At 42.2% G+C, this 14,739-nt stretch overlaps 1 protein-coding gene across 2 annotated transcripts; it reads left to right on the top strand.

Annotated features, from left to right (window-relative positions):
• The first annotated feature begins 545 nt into the window (after positions 1–545).
• On the top strand, positions 546–12,179 carry LOC140271820 (transketolase-like). Of its 2 annotated transcripts, none has more exons than XM_072367124.1 (14): positions 546–843; positions 2,597–2,714; positions 2,892–3,005; positions 3,921–4,018; positions 6,271–6,462; positions 6,728–6,846; positions 7,755–7,951; positions 8,098–8,262; positions 8,592–8,748; positions 9,407–9,537; positions 9,690–9,773; positions 9,913–10,006; positions 10,149–10,271; positions 11,387–12,179. In XM_072367124.1, exons 1-14 carry the CDS (start codon positions 737–739, stop codon positions 11,572–11,574), a joined length of 1,887 nt encoding a protein of 628 aa, XP_072223225.1. In that variant the 5' UTR covers positions 546–736; the 3' UTR covers positions 11,575–12,179. The 2 variants fall into 2 exon arrangements, with proteins under 2 accessions (XP_072223225.1, XP_072223226.1); XM_072367125.1 differs by lacking the exon at positions 546–843 and adding an exon at positions 1,999–2,046.
• The last annotated feature ends 2,560 nt before the right edge of the window (positions 12,180–14,739 follow it).

The raw sequence follows: 14,739 nt of genomic DNA, 5'->3' as shown, positions 1-14,739 counted from the left end.
TTCTGCATCTCCTTAATAAACGCTATTGTTAAATGTAAAGCGCATTAAAAGTAGAGGTGTTGATGTGAAATGACTGAAAATGTATATCTGACTTTCACATCCATCCACATGCTCCAGCGTGATTTTAAAAAAAAAATCCTTTAGTTTGAAATAAGACAACATGATAACCTATTTATAAGTTACTGAAAAAGTATTTGTAGCTTATAGAGCTACGTAAGGCAATGAAAACTGGCTTCTGTAAGAATTTAAGCACACCTACATCCAATATAAAGATGGAACAAAATGCAGAAACGATTAATCGACTCTTATTTCTGTAATTGTAACTGAGTCTTGCAGCCACACGCTTTGATTCAAAATGATGTTGGCATGTGTTTGTTTTACACGCTATTTGAAGCTACTCAGAGCGCCCTTGACCAAAGTGTGCCAGAATGCGTGAGAGCGTGTGCACGTGGCCTTGGTCTCAGTCCAAACCCTATTGGCTGTGTTCATGCGGCAGTTTGGTCTAACTAGGTTCAGCCCTAGATTAGCCATATTCATAGGCTTTGCTTGCAAACACGCCCCCTCCCTCCTCTCTGTGTGTGTATGTTGAACAGCGCTGCTTCTTTTAACCCCTGCCATCGTCCTCTGCGCACCCTTCGCCTTTTCTCGGAACAGCAAACCGGGGACTGTTAACTCTTACCTCCATTAAACCGGCTTGTGTGTCTGCGCGTGTGCTTTTCTTCTGTGCATCAGTCAGATGGAGGACTACCATAAACCGGACCAGCAGACGGTGCAGGCGCTCAGGAACATCGCCGCCCGCCTCCGGATCAACTCCATCAAAGCGACGACTGCAGCGGGCAGCGGGTAAGATGAGGGAGCGGAGATTTTACCGAGCTGGAGACTCATATTACGCGTGGAAACATTGTTACTTTGCAGAGAACGATTACCATATGTCTTGTGTACGTTTGTCTTTTTAAAAGAAAATGTATAAAAGTGTGCTGAAATGCGTAATGAAAGCAGCGGACTCATTCCCTAATGGCATTTTCGCAACAAACAGTATGCAAGAAGACCACAGGTGTAATACTGTAGGTATTAACTTACTGTAATTTTTCAGATTATTAAAATCAGAGTCTTGTACAACCAGGGCTGTTCCCTAGATTTAAACGATCTGTTTCTTCTGTGCGTAAACGTCACACTGTGCCAGTAGTTGTGCGCAGTTTACGCATTTGAGCCGGAAGATTAGTTGTAAAGGGCTCTGTCCGTTCATCTTACGATCATGTAAAGTTATTGAGTGATTGATGAAACGTAATTAATTATCCGTCGTGTTTGCACAACCCTCCTCTCAAACAGGCACATAAAACATTTATTACACCGTGTTGATTTGGAGAGTCGGTCATGATTTGCTGCAGGAGCACCGGTGCTCCGCTCTCCTTAACCCCTCACATACTGTGTAACAGAGGAGCACATATCGGATAATTGCAGCTCGTGGGGTGGTGTGTTGGGCGGCTGCAGCCAAGTGAATCCAGTAACTGGTGAACTCGCGTACGGTCAGCTGGCGCGCCTGCGCCTGCACGTCCCGGGGCAGAAGGTAAAGCTACCGTGAGGTACTTAAAATTAAAAAGGAGAAGCGCGTCCGGTGCGACATTTCAGAATAAATCCCCAATAAGTTGCTGTGGTGTGTAACACAAGAAAAACAATAACGAGAGATCAAACTTTAAAATACCTTTTTTTTTTTTTTTGGTGAGGCAGAGTTCCCATTTATGAATTACCTTAACAAAAAATCTGTTTCAAGTGTAGCTGCTTACAGGTAATAGAAACTGTCACATTTAATCAAATTCGAGTTTGGGCCTGCAAGCACAAACCTATGGAACAATATACCTGCATGCTGCAGAGAGAAGGTCATCCTCCTTACAGTCACTCACCTTTCACCCTTTCACAGAGATTTTATCTTATTTTAGGTCTCTCATCATCTTCTACTCTTGTTTCGTTTTGTGTTTTTTTTGTCATTTGATTACGTTTTTCCTTTCAGGGTAGTAAATGAAGTGCCTTCCTGGAGGCCTGAGTCAGGTATTATTGGCATGTCTTGAAAATAAAGACACAATAACAAGCAAGGATCTAAAAGAAAAAAGAAAAAAGAAACTGGTCTCAACTCATTTTGTGCTGAATTATAATGACTTGAACAGTTTGGGAACAACACAATGTGTGTGTGTGTGTGTGTGTGTGTCCATGCATGAAGGACTGAAAGAGGCAGAAAACCTCAAAATGCGTCTGCACTTCTTGATATGTCTTACAGAGTGATATTTGTAATATTTGCACTAGCTAATTGTCTGACCCTGATTACTTTGTCATATGTTCTTGTAAATTTAACTGCAGGTGTTTCGAAATTGATTAACCCTCTGGATCAAACTGTCAACAGCAATTATTGATTGCTTCTTATTGTCTCTACTTCTCCTTAACCTGACTTATTTCTACCTTTGCATCCATTTCTGCACACTTACAGCATTTACTGAACATGTCAATAGACTTTATCTGCAATTTGATCCCTGAAGACTATGGACAGTCATTAGCATTTAAATTGCACCGCTCACTGATTTTCTCTCTCATCCTTTTTTCTTAGTCATCCCACATCATGTTGCAGCGTGGCAGAGATCATGTCTGTGCTCTTCTTTCACTCCATGAAGTACCGACCTGAAGATCCGCGGAACCCCAACAATGACCGATTCATCCTTTCCAAGGTAACACTCGCAAATTTCCATATTTGTGTCAGGTGTTATTCTATCGTAAAGATTGTAAAGCTTTTTTTTTAAGCACAGGTGCGTACTATGTGTTTTGTACTGTGTGTTGTAATAACGCAGACAGCACACTTTAACAAGCATATTTGAATCGTAACCTTTAAACCTCTGCATCCTCAGGGTCATGCGGCTCCTGTGCTGTATGCCGTGTGGGCAGAGACTGGCTACCTGAAGGAAAATGAGCTTCTCAACCTCCGCAAGGTTGACTCCATCCTGGAAGGACACCCTGTGCCGGTGAGGCAACGTTCAGACCTGCACGAAGCTGTGGCTCTGAAAGCTAATATGTTCCATTGAACCAAAGTGCATGAGTTATACATGCTTTTAAACACTTGTAATGTCTTTCTGTGTTTTGTTTCGGCCATTTTTGACTTTGATGGAAAGGGTCTCTCTAGTTTAGGTTTGTATTTGCACAGACCAAAAATAAAGCAGTCTTCTTGATCTGTCCCCACCTTCAAGATCGTATAAGTGATATTTTTTGCCTGAATGTATTTTTGACCCTGCTTCTGTCCTGCAGCTTCACATGGATTTCTGCAAATATTGTCAACATTTGAAAATGTTTGAATCAATCATGCAACATCACCCAAGATATATTTGTCTCCGGATCTAAATCTCTCTTTTCACCTCCTTTCTCTGATAGAGTTTGAGGATGTCTTATACTGCACCATAAACATACACAAAGAAGCAACATGAGTTCAAAGAGTGAAAATCATAGAAAATCTTCTTCTTTTCTCAAGATACTGAATAGTTTGATGTCTTTAAGCTAAAACTTTGTACGACCTCACATGTAATCTAAAGTTTGTTTGCTTTAATTTCTTTATATCCTATGGAGAAATGAGAACTTCCACAGATAACAGACAAACTGTTTGCAGACTGGGACATGGAGACAAGGGTGTAGCTGTATGACAAACAATGTCTGTCCTCTGCTGCAGACATTAACAACACTGTTCATATGAAGCCTGATACTCGCACACTACAAGACTCAGACTGCAGCTTCAGTCCAGACTGTATCATTGTTGCTTGTTTCTTGTTTTTTTTTTTATGAAATTGCAAACAATCCATCCACTGTATTTCCTGCAGAACCTGAGCTCTCACAGTCTGGGGATTAACATCCGTGTTTTGTGTATGCGTATTTGTGTGCATGATAAACAGAAGCAGCAGTTTGTGGATGTGGCCACTGGATCTCTGGGTCAGGGGCTGGGAGCCGGCTGTGGAATGGCCTACACTGGAAAATACTTTGATAAGGCCAGGTAACATACACAAAATCCCACTCTGATGCACAAACAGAGGGAAAAAAAACAACAACCACATGCAGAGAACTGACAACATGCAAAGATATTCAGGAGCACAACAGGCCAGCATAAATTTGCACACATTAAAGCAGGCCGTATGAAATTATGCATGACATAGTGTCCGCTGCAGTGAACTGTGGAGATGTGACATTTAAGCCAGGAGCTTTAGATCAAACCCTCCCAGACAAGCCTGGTCTGCAGTGACATTTTGGTGGCCACTCAGAGCTACAGTCTGGTTTACTTTAGATCCTAAATGACAGCATCACATCTGTAATCTGAGATCAAAAGGAGGAGATCAAGTGGTGAAATATATCAGTGGTACAGAGTAAATTGGCTACTCTCACTGCGGTTGGATAGTCAATCGGAAGCAAACTGCATAAATATGCAGTAAGAAGTGAAAGTATGCACATAGGTCTTATTTTTTGCTTCTCATTTCTGATATTTGTTCATAGTTTCATCACAATATCCTAACAAGCCTGCAGGGCAGTTTTGCAGCTGAATAGTAGCTGTTTGGAATTGCTCCACGTGTGTCTCCTTTGTTCTGGTGCGATCTAGAAAGAACCGCGTTGATTTCACTCTGACAATGGATGGATACGGCTTTGTGGCTGTAATAGGTCACAACACATTCCATTCACATTTTCATAGTAAGAGGATATGATCCACAGAACATGCTGAATTCTGGTTTTCAAGAACAAAGTTTGATACATTTTATTGTAGACAGAATTGAAGAAGAGTGTCCAAAGGCATTTTCAGTTTATTGCTCACAACAGACTGTTAAACAGAGGCTGAGGGAATGCCATACAGCTCGAGTCGGCTGTCCTTGAAATTGCTCTGTCTCTGCATTCTGTGTGCACGCAATTGTTTCCGCTCTAATAATCACACATGCAAAAACACAGTTGCCTCATCGTCTTTCTGCTTCACCCACTTTCCTCATCTTATCTCCAATCCTTTGCTCTCTTTCTGTTACATTTATGTATGCATATTAGATGATATAATAAGCACATAGGCATATATATGAGGAGTGACTGTGTGTCGATCTTCAAGCATAGCGCGGCATATCAAGCTATTTGACTGCAACTCCATGCACAGAGAGCTACAAAACTGGTTTCATAACATAATCTGAAGCAAAAACTGCAGAATAGCAGCTTTATCAGCCACATTTAGGAACACACACCTACTCACACAACCTAAACTGCTCTATTTTGCTGCAAGCTCTGTAGGATTACTTCTACACTACAACTAATGAACCAGAAAGACCCCTCAGCTATGACATGGTGCTGTATTAAAATATGATTAATGGATGAATCTTTCCAATACTTTTATTAGCAAGTATAAGTATAGCTGGGTTTTTTATGCTTGTGCAGCCTAAACACCATACAGCTGTAAACATGAAAATGTGAGATTATTGGATCAAACACACACAAATCTCCTTCCCATCTTTGAACACTTTGTAGTGGATAATTCTGAAGATAAGTACCAGTACTATTGTGTGCGAATGTGTGCCAGCTCACTGGGTTTGTGCACTTTCAAAGGAGAGGTATCACCTTGTGTGGATCTGATAATCTCACCTCGCAGATACTAAATGAATCTGGGAATGATCAGATTCCTTCTTGGTGCTACTGTGTGTTGATAATACTAATGTTCCACATTGAGTTTATTCTTCTGTGTACAGTACGTTGTAACATGACGAGTGGTGAAACATAGAAAATGACATTTCAGAAACTGACCTTTTAGCTCAGGCAACTGGTTTTCCCTCTGGTCTCAAATCTTTCCCTCTTTTCCACCTCATCCCTCCATTTCCATATCTGTGGAATTCTTTTCATCTCTTTATTCTCTTCCTCCTCTCTTTTCTGTCTGTGCCTCGTGTTTTTTCTTCACACTCGCGGTTGGAATGCGTGGTTTAATGTGCCGTGTTTCGGCCTATCCTCCAGTTCCAATGAGAACGTGTCTATCGGACTGGAAAGCTGTCGAGAATCATTACGCCACAGGAGCAACTACTGAGGATGATCAGAGAGTGGCAGGGGGGTGGAGCTGAGATGGGGGTTGTTTTCCGTGCCTGTTGGTATTTTTAGGTGTGAAGGTCAGAAATCAGAGGGTGGGAAGATATGTTCAGTAAAAATGGAGCTGATTTGGAAACTGCCCCTGTTCATGGCAATATATCTGTCATGTAAGCTCCAAAATGACTAAACAGCACATCTCTCTGTCCGTAGCTATCGGGTGTTCTGCCTACTGGGCGATGGAGAGCTATCGGAGGGATCAGTGTGGGAGGCCATGGCCTTCGCCTCCTACTACCAGCTAGACAACCTGGTAGCCATCTTAGACATCAACCGGCTGGGTCAGAGCGACCCGGCTCCACTGCAGCATCATGTGGAGAAGTACCAGCGACGCTGTGAGGCTTTTGGGTGAGCAGTGGGAGTTAGTGGGTGAGGTGTTTGTGCTGACATTTTTGTTTTTCACTGTGAAGTGACCATATGTCCTTTAATTGTTAGACTATTGCTTGAGCAATTGATTAAAGAATACCTAATCTACAATAAACAAAAAATGCAACGATTTATCCTGACACTAAAATAGCAGGATTTGTTGCCTTTTTATCATGCTTTTTTTTTTTTTCTGTAATACAGAAATAATTATGACCACATTTAAAGTTAATCTTCTCCGTTGTCCTAGTTGGCATTCCATCATTGTGGATGGCCACAGCGTGGAGGAGCTTTGTAAGGTCCTGAGTCAACCCCGACACCAGCCCCTCGCCATCATCGCCAAGACCATTAAGGGCAAGGGCATCCCAGGTATAAAAAACAGTCACTGAGTGTTTAAGATGAAACATAACTGCAGTCATGAGTAGAATACCAGTCTGGATCAGAGCTTTAACTTTGAGCTTTAACTTTATGTGAGCTGTTAAAGGATCAAAATCACAATATTTCACAATTTGATTCAAATCTTGTTTTCTAAAAGGGGAATGGGTGAAAAGATGGAAACAGACGTTTTCTCAGCCACTTCAAGGACCCACTGTCAGTGCTTGGGGCCCCTAACTCACTATAATCCAGGCAGCGCTTTAGTTGTTTAGCTGCTGCAGCTCAGTAATCCGTCAGAATGTGTAGGATACACTCCCAGCAGCAGCCCATTGTGCTTGTGTTGTATTAGGCATACAGCTACGTGTGTGTGACCACGTGTGTGTGTGTGAGAGAGAGAGAAAGATGCATGAAGACAGTTGTTATAAGAGCTTATGTATGTAAGAGCTGTGTGTCTTTGTTAACACATGACTGTGTTAGAAATTCTGAATGTTGTTGTAAACCCGCAGCCCTTTGATTCTCACCTCTGACCTTTGAAACCGTCTGTTGGGACCTACTGAAGTGGAAGATTGTTATGAGTGTGACAGTAAGACGGGCTTGTCTTCATGTGCATTTGCATACATGTGGTGGAGATAACTTTATAGAGGAATTTTGGTTGTACAGTGCATCTATGTAATCCTTCTTTTTTTTTTTATCACAGCTGTGTGCCGTCCTCTCATTCTTCAGGACTGCGCTTTATTTTTTAACTTTACAACAACTTCCCTAGTTACAAATGATCAAACTAATGGGAAATGTAGACATTCCTCACACCCATGATACATGCAGCAGCTTGGATCGCATGAATAGCGAAAAAATGATAGTCTTGTGCAGTGGCACCAAGATGTGTGTTCATGTGTGTCTTTCAGTGGCTGAGGATAAGATGGGCTGGCATGGCAAGCCTCTGCCCAAAGACATGGCCGAGAGCGTGATTAAAGAGCTGCAGAGCCGCATCGTCAGCTGCAACAAGCGTCTCTATCCTGCTCCACCCAATGAGGACTCATCACCTGTCAGCCTCCGTAACATCCGCATGCCAAGCGCACCCAACTACAAACCTGGAGACAAGGTAGGATCTTCGATGGTGGACAGTTGAATCTGACACCTGGTTAAATATGTGTCATCTTTCTAAACAGATTTGGAACATCTACAATACAGCAATAAGTTGTCTTTATATATGACTATTAATCAACCGGTTTGTCTCTCTATAACCAGATTGCTACGAGGAAGGCGTACGGTATGGCTCTGGCCAAACTGGGCCGTTACAACGAGCATGTGGTCGTTCTGGATGGGGACACCAAGAACTCCACCTTCTCTGAACTTTTTAAAAATGAACATCCCAACCGCTACGTGGAGTGCTACATTGCAGAGCAGAACATGGTAAGAAAGATCCACACTGCAGTTAGATGACTGGGATAATGTCAATGAGAAGATATACTATGGAGAGAATATGTGGAGGTTAAGTGTTGCTAAAACTACAAATATTACTGGTACAGTACATTAAATGTTCATACAGTAGAGTCTAGAGGGCCCACAGTGGGTACCACCTGAAGCCCACTCTGCTTGGTTTGGGCTGGGCTGTCCCACTGATGCCCCACAGCATTTCATGCTGGTAGCAGGGCCCACAGTGTGCTGCCCGTGGTGCACGATTGCTGGGTTGTTCCTCTTCACCTCATTCCCCGCACACCTCCTCTCTTTCTTTCTTGCAGGTGAGCGTGGCGATTGGTTGTGCTGTCAGAGACCGTAATGTGGTGTTTGCCAGCACCTTTGCCACATTTTTCACCCGAGCCTATGACCAGATCCGCATGGCCGCCATCTCTGAGAGCAACATCAATCTCTGTGGCTCCCACTGTGGTGTCTCCATTGGTCAGTAACCATCTTATTGAACTCCTACCTGTCAGTTTAACCGTTCTTCAGTTACACTTACTTTCACTGCTTTCTACATCTTGTTATAAACGTTAGTGAAAAAGTGATTATTTGTTTTAGCATATTGACAACATGAGGGAGTGAAGGAGAAAAATATATTATTAGTTACAAATTAAGGCAAAAAAGGGCAAATTGGTTTGTGAAACTGTGATGGGCTCATTTATTGTTGACTCATAGGTGGAGATTCTTGCATGTCTTTCCTCTTGCAAAACATTTTCTAAAATTCAGTTTGTCCTAATTCTGTGGTTGATTCTGCTGGATAAGTAGCTCCATAGTATTTCTTCCCCTGAATGCTAAACTTTTCCCCCCCTTCTCAACCTCTGTGTTAGTGTTGTCCGTATTCCTCTTCCGGTATCAGCACTTCTCCTGTCCTCCCTCCCTCTCTCTGTCTCTGTGTCATGGAGGTAATGACAGAGCGGCCTGATTTTCTCTCACCTCCTCTTCCTCCTTCCCTTTCACCTTATCCTCCGCCTCATCAGGTACACTGCATGCCCACCCTTGCAGACCGAATGCATGCCAGTCTACCAGAGTTTAATCTCCAGCCTACAGCAAACCTGTGAGTTTTACTTTGCCTGACTTGTTGCTGATGGTTATTTAGGTGAGGATGGACCATCTCAGATGGGCCTGGAGGACTTGGCCATGTTCAGAGCCATTCCCACGGCAACTGTCTTCTACCCAAGTGACGGTGTCTCGACTGAAAAGGCTGTGGAGCTGGCAGCCAATACTAAGGTACTCATCATAACTTCTAATAAGTAGTGGGAAAAAAGTTGTTAAGTCCTCATGATTATATGGGAATATTTGTCTTATTAGACTTTGTTCAGTCTTTCACAGTTTGTGTTAAAAAAACTGGAGAAACGTTACCTGTTTCTGATCTGTTGCAGGGTTTGTGTTTCATACGAACAAGCCGCCCAGAGAACAACATGATCTACAACTGCAATGAAGACTTTCATGTCGGACAGGCTAAGGTTTGTAGCTGTGTTTTCTTACCATAGTCCAGTATCCCTGCATGATCCAAATAAAATCTGTTCTCACAGTTTTATCGTAAATGACTAATCTGACCAATGCCACATACAGATTCATATATTCCTTTCTTGTTACTCTTAGGTTGTGTATAAAACCAATGATGACCATGTGACTGTGGTTGGAGCTGGAGTAACCCTCCATGAGGCTTTGGCTGCTGCTGAACTGCTAAAGAAAGGTAAGAAGATTAAGAGCAAGACCGACAGAGACTAACCAAAGCCAGCATCAACCGCTGTATAACACACTTTTATTCATGGCTAGCTTTTATATTTTGTTGTTTGACAAAAAAATGTGGTCTGCCCTCTCCTCTCTTCTTTTAGAGAGAATTAACATCCGTGTAATTGACCCATTTACCATCAAACCCCTGGACTCCAAGACCATTATTGACAACGCCAAGGCCACCAGAGGACGCATCATCACAGTGGAGGACCACTACTATGAAGGTGAGGAGTCAGCACACACAAAACAAGACAAATAACCCTTCAGAGAGAAATCATGAAATCTTTTTGTGAACCAAACAAGATATGGCAAAATTGTTCTGTTCTTCTTTTCTAATATCCTAAATATGATCAAAGAATGTGCATTTCAAACTTGAATCCAAGCTTGTGTTACATTAATGCTTTGGTGTATCTGGATTTGCTCCTGTCATAAAGGGCTAGAAATGAAATATCTTTAAAGGCAAATTAACAGTTTAATCAATATAGTTCAATATAAGTTCACATTGCTTCATGATCCATCACTTACTTACATCTATGTTCAGTAAAGTTTAAGACTATACATATGTGTTGCTTTTTGACAGGTCCAAATAAAGTAAAGAAAGAGTGACTGGTGTTGAGTGGATAAATTTACTGATTTTTATTTAGCAATTATGCTATCATGTCCAGATCAAAACAGGAGAGTCAGTTTTGTTTTGCATGTTTTGGTGCTCCCTGAACCGCAGAGGACAAAGGTCTGTGTGCATACAGAGAAGCTCAGAACTGAGAGAAGAAGAGGAGGAGGACAAACGTGAAAGTGTAGATAAGTGCAGAGAAGTGACATTCGTTGCTGTGTAAGGAATGAAATGAGATGTATGATAGGGAAGAAGCATATATTTTGAGATGGAAAGATTGGAATCAAGAGGAGGAGCCTGTCAGTGTTTCTTAATTTCAGCTCTGGCCTTGAGGCGCGTGCTGACCTACATACGGTACCAGCATCACAAAAACATGCTTCCGAAACCCACTCCTTGACTGTTGCATGCGTTTTTGGTATGACCAGGAGGGAGGGTCACAAAGAGCAAAACCTGTTTGGGTGTTCATGTTCTTTCAAGGGCGTAAAAAGTGTGACAAAAGAGGAGTGGAAAAGTCACAGGAGTGCGGCATCAGTGCTGTCAGTCCACATCAAATCTCTGCAGTGCGCCATCGACAGTGGAGGTGTAAAGAGACTGCGCATGACAGAAGGGGGCAATTTAAGATGCACATTGAAGATTAATTAACAAAAAACAGTGAAAACAATTTGTGCATGCATAATTCAGGTGAGCAAACCTTCTAATCAATAGTTTTGTCTGCGCTGTAATCCGCAGGTGGTCTCGGTGAGGCAGTGTGCTCAGCGGTGGTGAATGAGACCGGCTTCACCGTCCACCGCCTGGCAGTTTCCCAGGTGCCCCGCAGTGGTAAGCCCCACGAGCTGCTCCGAATCTTTGGCATTGATCGTGACGCCATCGCTCAGTTGGTGCGTAAAGTGCTCAGCAGCTCCACCAATGCCAAGTAGGAAGGCTGCAGGAGTGCCAGCAGGAGGAGGAAAATGGTAAATGACTCTGTGGTTAACCTGGGATCACCATAGAGATGGCTAACAAACAAATAAACCAACACAGGAAGGGGTGACATTTTTGGCCCACATGCTCTCCTCCTCATAGAACAATCAAAAGCATTTGTTTGAAAAAAAATAATAAAATAAAAAAAATTTCCTCTAACTGTGATCAATGTGGTCTGACACTCCCACCCCAGATTTTTGCCCCTTCAGTTTTTGAACCCAGTAAACACACCTTCACCCCTTCACCCACACAGTTATCCACACCTGCACCATCTATTTCCTTCCTACCTCTCAGAGAAAGCTCTGGTGCTGCTGTGGTGTTTCAGTACAAGCAGTGAATGTGGTTTGGAGTCCAGTCTTTCTATATCATTTCTGTGGAACCCTTCTCACTTGTCAGGCTCAGCGTCTGCACCCAGTGTGACCGTGTTAATCCACCCCATTAGAGCCTGCAAGGTGTGGAGAAACTTTGGTTTGGTCTGTTCGAGCACTGACTGTTTTTAACTCTTTTGACTCTGACTTTGGTTGGGATTACTTCACACAAATAAAGGGATGCTTTCTTCACAGTTATTGTGTCTAAGAGGTCTTTCTTATGGGTAGTGGTGGCATGAAGCAAGGGGTAAAGGTTCCAGTGAAAGGAGCAGCGCAGCAACCTTTTGGCATTTTTCTTTGTTCGTTTGTTTCCTACTGGGAATGATACATGTTGAAATGTCACTAATTTGACTGTTTGCTAACTTGCTGTGGTTACTTCTGAGTGATAATACAGTCAAAATGTCAAATTATTCCTGTTAGCATTAACACATGCAAAGAGGTACAGGCTGACATGCTTGTGCTCAACCTAATAATCTTGTATGACAGCATGGCTGCTAATGTGGCTATATATTTCACAAACAAAAGGTTAAGTAAGTAAAAGAGCTCTAACATACACTTTATGAATTTATTTCCAAGAAGTCATGCACTTGTGCTTTTTTTTAAAAATTTTTCCAAAACATGGTGGCATCCCAAAACAGGAGAAGCACTTGTACCGCCGCAGAACATTTAATACACCAGCTATTCTCTAACAAACAAAGACAACTTCAAACCAAAACATTTCCGAATTCACCCAAAAGAGGCTCATGCTGCAGTAGCAGTGACTCATGCTGTCACCCAGCATTGCACCTTAGAAACTGAATGTTCATTGAAAAGAAAAAAGAAAAAAACACTGATGACTAAAGCATTACAAACTACATATATAGAATGTGCGTCTACTTTCCACTTTAGCACAAATTTTCTTTCATGTGGCATTGTGAAAAGGAAAGAGCCAGTTCATGCGAAATCACTAAGAGGCCCCCATATGTTCCATACAATGACATATTAGAACAGCAGTGTAACCTGAAAAATTTTAAAAAACAAACAAAAAAAAGAAGTAGATGTCTTTTGTAGCCATCCGTTGTGTCTTCTGTATTCACAGTAGTGTACATACCGCTATCTAGCCATCTATTTTCTATACCCGCTTAATCCAATTCAGGGTCGTGGGGCCCAACTCTCATTGGGCTAGAGGCAGAGTACACGCTGGACAGGTCGCCAGTCCATCACAGAGCCACATAGAGACAACCATCCACGCTCACACTTACTCCAAGGGTCAATTGACAGTCACCAATTAACCCGACATGCATGTTTTTAGGCAGTGGGAGAAAGCCGGAGCACCCGGAGAGAACAATGCAAACTCCACACCAAAAGGCCGCAGTTGGGATCTGGGATCCGAAATGGAAACAAACTAACTTGAAAGCTGCAGTGTAATTATCCACAGGGAGAACATGCACACAGAAAGGCTCCATACAACACTAATGAATTCAAAATGTCTACTCAAAAAAGAGCTTTTGATTAAAGGATGTACGCGAGGCATTTTTGATGTTTTGACACTTGGTAATGTTCCTTTTCAACATTGGGTAGATAGCTTGTTATGCAGCGTTATTTATCCATAATATTTCCTGGTGGCGAATAAAGCAAAGCAAAGACGCGTTCTGTTTTGGTTTGATCTATGATCTTACAAATAAGATAATAAATTCATCTTTCCTATAAGCGCAGGTTTTTCCATTCAGGAGCACCAATCCTCAACGCTTTTAAAATCACCTCTGCCTAGATCAGAAGGACAGACGGACAACAGAACTGTCCTCGATTATAACGAGGACAGGTCTGTTTCAGTATGGAGCTGAGCCCCACCTCTTGCACTCTGTGTTAGTTAAGTGCTGGTGACTGGTTGAAGTCTGTTGGCTCATACAAGCTCACGGACACTCTGTGTGCTGTATATTTAATGTGTGTTAATAATTGAAAAGCCTATTGAAAGATTTACACGGGCACCATTTGCTACCTGTGCAGGGACATGCCAGAAAGCATCCCACATGTGATAAGCTGTCATTTTTAAGTCGATATGTTTGCCGTTCATTTCAAATTTCAACATGATGCCATGAGCTTTACATACTACAGTGAACAAAGGGATAGTGTCATCTCTTATGAGAACCATCTAATGTAAAATATGAAAACAAGCTTGTAACTTGTGTACATAATTCTTTGCTTTGAAGGCATTCGCTCTGTAGAAAAGATAGTAATTTTCCATTTTAGAACATAGAAATAAGAATAAGTTTAACGTCATCTATCAGTTACATACTGCTGCAAAATACACTGATTTTAAGTAGATGACTGGGTTATTTAATATATATCTTTATCTTAATATATTTATCTTGATATAAATCATTGGGTTTCCCTTTTTGCAAATATTCCCAAGACAACTTTTGCTCTTCCCGTATGTGCTTCACAGTTCTAGAGAGAACCGGACACTAAACTCCAGCTGGTGAGAGGAATCTCAGGAGATTAGATGTGATATCCAGGACAACCTTTGACCCTGACTCCTATAGCGCAGCGGGGGTCTGTCTGGTGTTTGAGGCGGACAGAGTGTGTCAGCTGTGGGTGTGAGAGGGGGAGAAGTAAAACGTTCTGACAGATCGCGTGCGTTGATGTAAGATTCAGTATGTGTATGTATGTTCATTCGCCTCATGCACTGTAGGTTCTGCGAGAACACGCACATATGCTGGGGGTTTCTGTCCGACTGCCAGCTAAGCATCTGCCTCTATATCTGTCAATCTGTCA

This window comes from Leuresthes tenuis, unplaced genomic scaffold (assembly GCF_036924035.1).
Source record: "Leuresthes tenuis unplaced genomic scaffold, fLeuTen1.0.hap1 SCAF_16, whole genome shotgun sequence".
In the NCBI taxonomy this organism is placed as follows: domain Eukaryota; kingdom Metazoa; phylum Chordata; class Actinopteri; order Atheriniformes; family Atherinopsidae; genus Leuresthes; species Leuresthes tenuis.
Note: the sequence above shows the minus strand (reverse complement) of the source record. Positions and strands in the feature narration are given on the sequence as shown.

What these genes read in the sequence shown, in the direction of transcription:
- LOC140271820 (XM_072367124.1), top strand. Translation starts at nt 737, where the DNA reads ATGGAGGACTACCATAAACCGGACCAGCAGACGGTGCAGGCGCTCAGG. An exon ending in CGACGCTGTGAGGCTTTTGG is followed by an intron (nt 6,463 to 6,727) that starts GTGAGCAGTGGG and finishes CCGTTGTCCTAG; the next exon opens with TTGGCATTCCATCATTGTGG. An exon ending in TTCATGTCGGACAGGCTAAG is followed by an intron (nt 9,774 to 9,912) that starts GTTTGTAGCTGT and finishes TGTTACTCTTAG; the next exon opens with GTTGTGTATAAAACCAATGA.